Source organism: Fusarium tjaetaba (assembly GCF_013396195.1).
Source record: "Fusarium tjaetaba strain NRRL 66243 chromosome Unknown NRRL66243_c0000070, whole genome shotgun sequence".
NCBI lineage: Eukaryota > Fungi > Ascomycota > Sordariomycetes > Hypocreales > Nectriaceae > Fusarium > Fusarium tjaetaba.
In genome coordinates, this window is record NW_023501266.1 from 252,524 (window position 1) to 262,228 (window position 9,705).

Genomic DNA, 9,705 nt, shown 5'->3' on the forward strand with positions numbered 1-9,705 from the left:
TGACATTCTCGATTGAGTTTTCACAATTATACCATAACCATGTTACCAAAGTTTATCACAAATATCCTTGTTTCAGGCGCTCTCGTTGCTGCCGCTACTCAAGAACCCCTGCAGCCTAACCATTGCGACGTTGCCTGCCAACTTGCATACCGCAAGGCTCTCTCTGTTGAGACCAATCGCTGGGTTAACCAGAACCTCTCAACAGATGACTTTTACTCCAACCCGTCCAATCTTTCTGAATACTCTGCTGGTGATCTTGTCAAGTGGGAAGATGTTCCCGCTGATCAAGCCTCCAAGAGGTGGACCCTTCCCGGCGGAGTGTCCATGTCTCGGTTCTTTTACATGACCGAGGATATTGATGGCAAGCCAATTCCTGCCACTGGATTTGTCTTGACTCCTTACTCGAACCCGCTCGGCAACGACAAGCCTTTCCGAACACTTGTCTGGACCCATGGAACTGCTGGTGGCACGCGTCAATGTGCGCCGTCAAATCACCGGGCTCTGTACTATGAGTGGACTGGACCCTTTGCTCTTGTTCAACAAGGCTATGTTGTCATTGCCCCCGACTATGCTGGTCAAGGCAGTGATATTCCCCAGGGCTTCATGTACGAATCTGGCGCGCTTCATGCTGCAGATGTCAGCTTTGGACTTCAAGCTGCACGCAAGGCTCTCGGGAAGCGGATCACCAAGGAATGGGTTGTCATCGGACACAGTGAGGGTGGCATGACTGCATGGAGAACTGACGAGCGAGAGGCCAAGCCCGGCAAGGCAACTGGTGGTTTCCTCGGTGCTGTCGCAATCGCCCCGGCTCTCCAGCCCATCAAGCTCATCCCCGAGTCCTTCCGCCGGGCAAAGGATGGCCCAGCTGGCGATGTTGTCTCCATCTTCCTCCTCCAGTCTATCTCACGTCTCTACCCCTCGATCAAGGTCGAAGACTACGCCACCGACATTGTCCTCAGCCGCATCGCCCTTGCGGACCAGGGCTGTATCAACACAGGAGGCACAATCTATGGTAGCCTTACCGTGAAACAGCTATACAAGAACACTAGCTGGGTTGAGCATCCTGACTTTGTTGACTGGCAGAAGCGTTACAATGGCGCTGGAGAACATCCCCTGGCAGCACCCATGCTTGTCATCCAGGGAGATGATGACATTCTGACATACGCTGAGTATGCCGAAGAGGACTTCAATGCCACTTGCAAAAAGTACCCGGAGTCAACTGCGGAGTATAGACTCTACCATAAGACGGATCATGGTCTTGCACTTACAGCTTCTCAGTCTGACTTCATGCCATGGATTGAGGACCGGTTCAACAAGGTCAAGCTGAACAAGGGTTGCAAGAAGACTGTTATCAAGCCTGTTACCAACAACTTTGGACTTACCAGCCAGGAGTTTCAAGTGGACCTGCTATGAGAGCTATGGCCTCGAACTGTATGAGGTTTAAGAGTTGCTGATGAGCAACGATATTATAGTAGTCTCTAACTTTTATTATAAATACTTCTCTAGCATAGTTATCGATGATCTTGATGTTTTAGAAGCCATTGCCTTTACACCAAATGATACAACGCAAAGTGAGCAACAAGACTTTAAGCCATGAATGTAGTCTGAAAGGAAAAGACAAGTGTAGAGGTAGAGGCCCTGCCTTGAGACTACTCTGTTTTCATTGCAGGTACTGAAACGCGTAAAAGTGGGGGTATGCTCCACGCGTGGGAGGCCCACCGGATTTTTTATTTACCGCCCTGGCGCAACTCCTCTTTGATCGACAGCATGAAACAATTATTGACCTCATATATCGCTGATTTCCTCATCGACAAAATACATCAACAGCTATTACAACGGTGTCAAAATGGACAACTCATCTCTCATGCTAGCGATTCAGCTCCAGCAGCAAGACCTGAATATCTGGGAGCAGTCGGCGAAAGGAAAGCAGCGCGAAGGCAATCTCACAGACGCAGACTTGGCTCTTGAGGCATGTCGCATTGAGCTTGAGGCCATGACGGCACAAATTTCTGACCATGCTTTGGCCCTCAGCATTGCGCGGGCTGTTGATGCAGATGCTCAGATCATTATGGAAGCTCAACTGGCGGAGGAACAGGCCGCGAGAGACCATGAGTATGCTCTTAGGCTGGATGCGGACCCAAGCGAGATAGGACGGCCATATGGAGAACAATCTGAAGAAGAGGGGCCAATGTACGACGGCGAGGATGATTTGATTGATATCCTAAGGTCTCTGAACCTTGGCGTCCCGGGAGACTCGATCACAGGTCAGCCCGAGTCGTCAAGCTGGGCGTCCTCGCGTCAAGCGCCTGAAACTAGAGAGTGCATCGCTTGCAACGACGAGTTTCCACCTCTTGCGCTCTCTCAGTCACCATGCTCGCATGAATACTGTCGCGTATGCCTCGTAGGCCTGGTTCGTTCCTCACTCCAAGATGAAAGCTTGTTCCCGCCAAAGTGCTGTGGTCGCGCCATCCCAGTCAAGCAAAGCCGATGGTTCTCACCCCAGCTCGTCGGCCAGTTCCAGGCCAAGAAGTTGGAGTTTGACACGCCTAACCGCACGTACTGCAGCGAGCCGTCCTGTTCGACCTTTGTACCGCCTGCGTTTATCGAAGATGATGTAGGCATTTGTCCTCGATGCGTTCGGCAGACTTGTATTCACTGCAAGGGGCCGTATCATAGGGGCGTCTGCCCGAACGATACTGGGTCGCAGCAGATTCTGCGACTTGCAGCTGATAATGGCTGGCAGCAGTGTTATGCATGCTCCAGAGTTGTTGAGTTGGAGACCGGATGCTACCATATGAGTAGGTCTTGAACGTTTAGTCTTTTTGCCCATTGCTGATGTATCTCATAGCTTGCCTTTGCCGAGCGCAATTCTGCTACCTCTGTGGTGACCCCTGGAAGACTTGTACTTGTCCGCAGTGGGAAGAAGAACGTCTGATCAGACGTGCTAATGTCGTGGTCGACCGAAATGATGATGCTGCCCGCTTAGACCCGGGGATTCGTCAGGCTCGTGTTGAAGAAGAGAGAGTCAACTTAATGGAGAATCATGAATGTGAGCATGAAGCCTGGGTCCAGAGGGAAGGTGTACGACAATGCGAGGAATGCTTCGACGTCCTTCCCCGATACGTTTTTGAGTGTCGACAGTGTCATGTTATGGCTTGCAGGCGATGCCGATTCAATCGACTTTAAGCTTGACATCGGAAGCTGCATATAGTTTAGATATTGAATATCGAAAGAACCGATGTTCGATCAATTTAAATAGTAGCTTTTCTATTATGGCTGTGATGCGCATGTAAGTATTATATAGCTCCAATGATAAGATGAATGAAGTATGTAAAATAGGCTTTTGGAAAACAGGCTCAACGGCAGGCACGTTGATAAGACGTGCAAAAGTTATACACAGTTCAGAGTCCAGCCCTTCACTTGGACCAAGTATTCCTTGATGCTTCTCTCACTGGGTCACCGGACTCATACTAGTAGTAACCTCAGGGTATTTCGACTCCTCCTTCCAGGCCTCTGGTGCTTTGCAAATCCTTATATCCTTCCCTTTCGCTTTGTACATGACCCTATTTTGGCAGTTATCGCAGATATGTTCAATGTCGAAGGACCACTTTGCCATGTATGGAGCGACAGCTCCACAAACTGTTGTCATCAGTAGCGCAACCGCTTGTAGGCTGTCATTTGTTAGCTGAGTCTCTGTCGAGTTGACATCTTTCACGTACTGAGTTGTGCTTGATGGCTTCTTCTTCACTCTTGTTTCGCTCCGCCGTAGACAGAACGGACAATCTATAGCTTCAGGTTGGTCCCCAAGGAGATGCAGAGGCGTTACAGTTTTTGAGACTGGGGGAGCAGGTATGACCTCCAAGCCAGAAGCATATTCAGTATTTGTTTGTGATGTTATACTCATAGGTAGGTTGTCACGGTTATGAGCATATTCCACGAGCGCAAGTTCGGGCGCATCATGAATAACAGCCTGTGGAAGGCAATCAGAGTCGGCTCGGAGGGGGTGCGCTACTTCGAGTGTGCTATGATTGCGAGAGTCGAGATCCGTTTCGGTAAGGGGCGGTAATGTAAATGACTCGGTCGACCGAGAGGTGATTGGTGTCATAGCCATTGGGGACACAGAGACATTGAAGGCGACGGGGCTGGAGGTCGTTGTCATAGGAGACACAAAGCCATCTGTTGTGAGAGGATCTGTTGTAGTTGCCTCCGAGTAGCTTGGTGGTGGTAGAGGACTGTTCATGTTAGTTGCTGACATGCAGAAAGCGAGTATGCTTCTTACCCTGCTGGTACATGGTACAGTTGCTGGTCTTTGGAGTCCATCATGATGGAACGGAACCTGAGAAAAGCGACGAAACCTGGCAGCATTCCACTAGGAAGAGCAGGAGGCAAGATATTTAACTAGCTCAATGCAGGCTCGAGTACCCCGGCCCATTAGGCTGATCTGTTCGGCATCAACGGAGCCTCTCATCAAGCGGTCCTCCACTTAAGAATGGTGTTGAGGCCCTACGAGGCCAAGTTTAGATTAAAGTGAAACTGTATGGCAGGTCCAGCCACGCGTAGCGTGCGCAATGATCAACCCCAGAGCCGTAATGCAATTTGAAATCATGCCGCAGATGGCACTAACGAACGGCACAATCCGGTACCGAAACCGAAACCGAGAGCGGCACCGAAGCCCACTCAACCAATCAGATAGCAGCTGCTTCATCAGAGATAGACGATCAAAAGGGCCCAGACTGAGCCTTGAGTCTTGCTGACGTTCCTGAGATTCCAACAAGCTTATTTGGTTGGGTCGGGTTAAAAATAGTGCCGGTAGGGCTGGTTTTCCGGGTCGTGCTATGCCTCTAAGCCTCAGAGCTCGGTTTCTCTTTTGCTCTTTGCAGGTTTTTCGAATACGTGTATGAGAATCTACGGTAACTGCCGCGTAACAATAAAGTTGAGACTTGTTGATTCAGATTGTCTTGAGTCGATTGCTAATGTTATAAATGTTGGTGTTTCCACCACTATTCAGTTTGATCATATCATCATCTCAAGCCTCAACATCCTCATTCCATTGTAATCACACGACCGTTTCTTTTTCCTCACTACCTTTACAAACTCCTTCAAGATGACGCCTGTATTTCTCAAGAAGATGGAGCCTTTCTTCACCCTCCGCAACAAACTCCCCCTGCAGATTGTTATAGTCACCTTGATCATTACCGTCATCACCCTCTCGGGCGTGCGACTCATCTTGCCCAATCGGCCCCCAGGTCGCTCCACCACTATGGGTCTCGGCATGGTAAGCTTATTTTCCGACACACGATCTCTCAGATCTAACATGTTTATTCTCAGGGTGCCAAGTCACTCATCATCCTGACATACGAGATCCTCACCGAGCACTCTATCCGCTTCCATCGCTGGAGCAGCCTCAAGGCTTACTTCATCCTTAATACAATGGAGGTTGTCTTCTGGGCAGCTGTTGCGTTCATGATGATCCGGGGTAACTCTCAGCTTTGTGTCGGAACGAGTTGCGCGCTGGGTTGGGTTGTGTTTGTGCTGGCTGGTTTCTTGAGGTATGTCCTTCTCAGCACCCTAGCAGATTGTCACTAACAAATCAGCCCGATTTACAAGTACCTTGCTGTGGTCACCTATCTGGACTGGCGATTCTACAAGAAGAATGGATTTCCCCGCGGTACGAGGACCAAGAATACAGATGAATCTCTTAGCACTCTCCGCTCAGATGACACCGCTTATCGCCACTGAGAAATAACACGACGACTATGATAAGGCTGAGAGACTGAGAGAGGCATGAAGACAGGGTTGCGTTAACAGATCTTAAAGGAGTTACCTGGGCTTATACTTGGATGGAGTTCGTGTTTTATTACTCATGCATTCGTTTGGCTTTTGTATTCCAGTCATCTTTCCTTTTGTTCTACATGTAGATGGTGTATCCCTCTTTAGATTCAATGAACTTAAGCATTTTTCTCACATTCGACAGCTGCCAAACACCACTGCAGCATCGGTGACCATCGTGCTCCCATTTCATTCCGAATGTCTTGCAGTACCGGCTTCCCCCAATTCCTCATGAACCACTGTGATCTTCCAACTCGATCCAATATGACACAATAATGCGCGAGGATACAAAGAGCAACAGGGTGTCGCTGCCTGATGAGATCCAGAAATTCGGAGCTGACAGATAAACACCAAGTCATGGCGATTCGTTCATCAGGCTTAGTCGTTGCCCTGGTATGATTTTCTGTCCATGTGATTGCTGATGCGATTGATTCTTGACATATCGCGATTCCCCTGTCGTCGAAGCCATCTGGTATGACAATTTGTCGAAGCTGCGTGAGCGTGGCGTCAAGAAGAGGCGTTGAGTTAGACTGGCTTCCAAGGACGAATAGATGCCCAATCCTGCTCTCCTTGAGCAGTGGTTCATATCTGTTCAAGATGTCGCTCATGCCCCGAATAAGCACAAAAACATCGAGAAGATCGTCAATGCGAGGCTGTTGTCCAGCATTGTGAGCGCCGAGACCAGCAAACGCCCCAATACCCAGTAGTGAGGATGATAAAAAGATCTCCACGCAGCTCTCTTCAGTGATGCATGCGACAGCTGAACGAAGACCACCAATAGCTTTATTCTGATGTTGTGACGCACAGATAGCGTAATCTGGTCGATCTGGATGCAGTGAGGCCAAGTGGAATGCAGACACAGACAAAACTTGGTGGAGTAGATAAACATGGCTCAGCGATAGCCTGGGTAGCTCGATCTGCCATATCTGCCGAAGTTCATCTGCTCGCGGAAGGGTAAGGTAAGTAGACGTTGAATACTGGTGCATCAGCTCAAGATCCGTGAGCCAAGTGCTCTGCTCTATTGACTCTTGGCCTGTGACGAACTTGGCTAGGTACGGCAATGGATCCGGGCTCGCGATCGACGAGTCGGCATTTGAGCTTTTCTGACGATCATCTCTCAGGGTATCGGGCTGTGTGATCAATCAAGTCAGGGTCTGTTCATATCCACATTGATAACAACCTACGGACCTTATCAGCTGAACGCCCTCTTCGTACTTCCGAGGGTTCCTGGTAGACACAGGATAAGCCGTGTCTCTCGCACGCTGAGCAAGGCTGCTTCTCATCACACTGGCTAGGTAATTAGTCAGACGACATTGACGCGTGCTGGATACCCATTCTTACCTTGACGCGTCGTTGTTTACAGCGCATGCAACCCCTTCGAGACTTTTTGTACCCCAAGCGCGGGGGCATTGTGGCTGCTTTGTTGACTGTTCTTTTGCAGGATGGTCTCGCTATCGCTTTCGCGATGGGCTTTGGGCGGTTGGTGATTGATAGGGTTGCATGAAATGGATAAATTAAGATTGGTCAGTGGAGATCAATTATGCAGGATTATGAATGCTGCTTATGTAAAAGCTATTTCTGCCTATCTGTATTTAGCTAGCTTAAAAGAAAAGAGAGAATTAACTACATAACTTTTTTATTTTAAGAAATAAAGATTTTTTTTTTTTATAATATATCTTAATATACTTTTATAGGTTTAATATATTCTTTTATATAGCTAGCTACACTGCCCTTTCCCTATCTTATTTTTTAATAGCGAGGAGAAATCCATCATAGTTCTTCTCCCCAACTGTTTGAATCACCGTTGCGTCAACACGGTCATCCTTCCCAATCGCTTCTATGAGTTGTCTAGTGCCTAAGACGCGATCATCCTTCTTAGCTTCATCGGCAGAAGCAACCTTGCCGTTCCGAACAACGTTGTCTACGATGATAGCTGTATTGGGAATTGTCATGGAGACTGCCAGATTGAAGTATGCGAGATTGTCTTGCTTATTGGCATCGATAAAGACAAAGTCAAACGGCGGTCGTTCTCCAGTTTCAACTTGGGTCGCCAATAACGGAAGAATGTCGAGGCCAGCACCCTGAAGGATCTCAACTTGTTCCTTTAAGCCCGCTCCTGTAAGATTGTCCGATGCCACAGCAGCGTACTCCTTGTCTATCTCTATCGTCGTTACCTTAACGGTTGGCCCCGCTAATGCCATCCATCCCGCGCTGTAACCACCTAGTGTACCGACTTCGAGAACATTGATGGCATTGCAAAGCTGGACTTGTAGCTTGAGAAACTTAGCCTGTGCTGAAGAACAGGCGATATCTGGGAGGCCGGCGGCAACGGAATCGCGATAGATTCTATCCATTGCTGAGATGTACGAGTCTTTGGCATTATTTAAAAGGTGTGAGTTGACGTAATTGTCAACTTCGACATGCCTCGAATCTCTCTCGTAAGTAGAGTCATATGACTGTGAGTCAACGGGCGTGAACTTCGGAGCCGACATGATACATATCAATGGCCAATGTGCAATTTGGTGGAGAGATCGTCTTTTAGTCGGTTGAGCTTAGAAGATGACGAAAAGGTGGGATTAAATAAGATATCAAATATATACAGCAGCAAATGTCAATCGCGCCCTTTAACAGCTCGAAAAGTTCTCATTCAAGCTAGAACCTCAAATTTGTGGGACTCAAATCATTGTGACGCCTCTCTCTTCGGCCCGAAGTCAGTCTTTCCGGCTTCCGGCGAGTATGACTCTATCCGCTGAACTGCGGGCATTGAGTCACCCCAAGACTGAATAGGAGGCTAAAGGCAATAATGGAGTCAATTGAATAAGTCAGCAATGCACACAACTAATAACACTAAGTTATGGACAAACACCAGCTCAGCATTCTAAAAACATTCTGCAGGAATAAGACATGTATCATAACGACAGATGTTAGGTAGCATGCTTGACGTCTTTAACTTCTGACTCATCTCCATGGTACAAGTGTTAGTATGACGTCTCGCCCTTCAGTCTGGGCTCTCATCCCCAAGTAAATGGAACGGATTGGGAGGCGTGAATGAAGAGAGCTTTAGTCCAACTTTTAATCTGGCAGTGAAAGCATGATATCCTCCTGTAGCAGTTCGAGGACGGTTGACAATGTCTGTAGTATATAAGGTCTAATGGCTTTTGCTTCCTGGATGGTCTGGAATGTGCCAATTATCTAAGGGTTGGGATATCTTGGCAACGTGCCGAGCGGCGATTGCTAAGATAGTCAATATATACGGCAACACTCAATCCGACCTCCAACAAATGAGCTCCGTCAGTGTTCTGATCCGAGCCAGCAGATCCTTCGAAGAGGTTCTGCAGCTAGAACCAAGTGTTACTGGGAGCTGACGTCGCGATCGTGCTGTTATCGGAGAAAAGAGAGCTGTGGTTAGTGGTGTCGTGGTTAAGATTCTAGTCAGCACCTACCGTCCCGAGATAGGTGGAGGGTCGTTAAACTACTGAGCTTGACCAGGCCTTGGGTCAGGTCCGAGGACCTCGGCCGAGGAAATTGCTAGATACATAGAGCGAGAAGTCATATACTTTTTCAATGATATGCAACAGGTCCTGGAGCTCAACAGACTAACACCCTAGAATGTCTACTTCCTGATAACAGTGCCAGATCTTAAATCTAGAAAAGGATATAAGTAATTATTAATAGCTATAAAAAGAGATAACTTTATTTATATAATAAAGAAAATATAATATATTAGAAATATTTTAACTTTTTCTTTTTATTATTATATTAAAACTAATTTATTATTTAAAAAACTTATATTAATTAAATTATTAAATAAAAATTAGAAGGATATTAAATTTAAGTGAGAAAAAGATTATCTAGGACTGTTTTCTAGTAAATGCC

The 9,705-nt window shown here is 47.5% G+C and overlaps 6 protein-coding genes across 6 annotated transcripts; 3 read left to right on the top strand and 3 right to left on the bottom strand.

The window, feature by feature from the left end:
* Nucleotides 1-39: 39 nt before the first annotated feature.
* FTJAE_3791 (secretory lipase) lies at nt 40-1,413 on the top strand (the record flags this gene model as incomplete). Its single annotated transcript, XM_037350127.1, has 1 exon — nt 40-1,413. One exon carries the CDS (start codon nt 40-42, stop codon nt 1,411-1,413), a length of 1,374 nt encoding a protein of 457 aa, XP_037209205.1.
* A 433-nt stretch (nt 1,414-1,846) lies between these two features.
* Nucleotides 1,847-2,935, top strand: FTJAE_3792 (IBR finger domain protein; the record flags this gene model as incomplete). Its single annotated transcript, XM_037350128.1, has 2 exons — nt 1,847-2,614; nt 2,849-2,935. The coding sequence occupies 2 exons, from the start codon at nt 1,847-1,849 to the stop codon at nt 2,933-2,935; spliced, it is 855 nt and encodes a 284-aa protein (XP_037209206.1).
* Nucleotides 2,936-3,030: 95 nt separating this feature from the next.
* FTJAE_3793 (uncharacterized protein) lies at nt 3,031-4,323 on the bottom strand (the record flags this gene model as incomplete). The annotated part of the gene is made up of 4 exons (XM_037350129.1): nt 3,031-3,201; nt 3,482-3,671; nt 3,720-4,232; nt 4,280-4,323. 4 exons carry the CDS (start codon nt 4,321-4,323, stop codon nt 3,031-3,033), a joined length of 918 nt encoding a protein of 305 aa, XP_037209207.1.
* A 781-nt stretch (nt 4,324-5,104) lies between these two features.
* Nucleotides 5,105-5,739, top strand: FTJAE_3794 (cytochrome P450 monooxygenase; the record flags this gene model as incomplete). Its single annotated transcript, XM_037350130.1, has 3 exons — nt 5,105-5,275; nt 5,329-5,549; nt 5,595-5,739. The coding sequence occupies 3 exons, from the start codon at nt 5,105-5,107 to the stop codon at nt 5,737-5,739; spliced, it is 537 nt and encodes a 178-aa protein (XP_037209208.1).
* Nucleotides 5,740-5,948: 209 nt separating this feature from the next.
* On the bottom strand, nt 5,949-7,239 carry FTJAE_3795 (sterol uptake control 2; the record flags this gene model as incomplete). Its single annotated transcript, XM_037350131.1, has 3 exons — nt 5,949-6,959; nt 7,018-7,116; nt 7,171-7,239. The coding sequence occupies 3 exons, from the start codon at nt 7,237-7,239 to the stop codon at nt 5,949-5,951; spliced, it is 1,179 nt and encodes a 392-aa protein (XP_037209209.1).
* Nucleotides 7,240-7,571: 332 nt separating this feature from the next.
* FTJAE_3796 (Caffeoyl O-methyltransferase 1) lies at nt 7,572-8,321 on the bottom strand (the record flags this gene model as incomplete). The annotated part of the gene is made up of 1 exon (XM_037350132.1): nt 7,572-8,321. The coding sequence occupies one exon, from the start codon at nt 8,319-8,321 to the stop codon at nt 7,572-7,574; it is 750 nt and encodes a 249-aa protein (XP_037209210.1).
* Nucleotides 8,322-9,705: the final 1,384 nt, after the last annotated feature.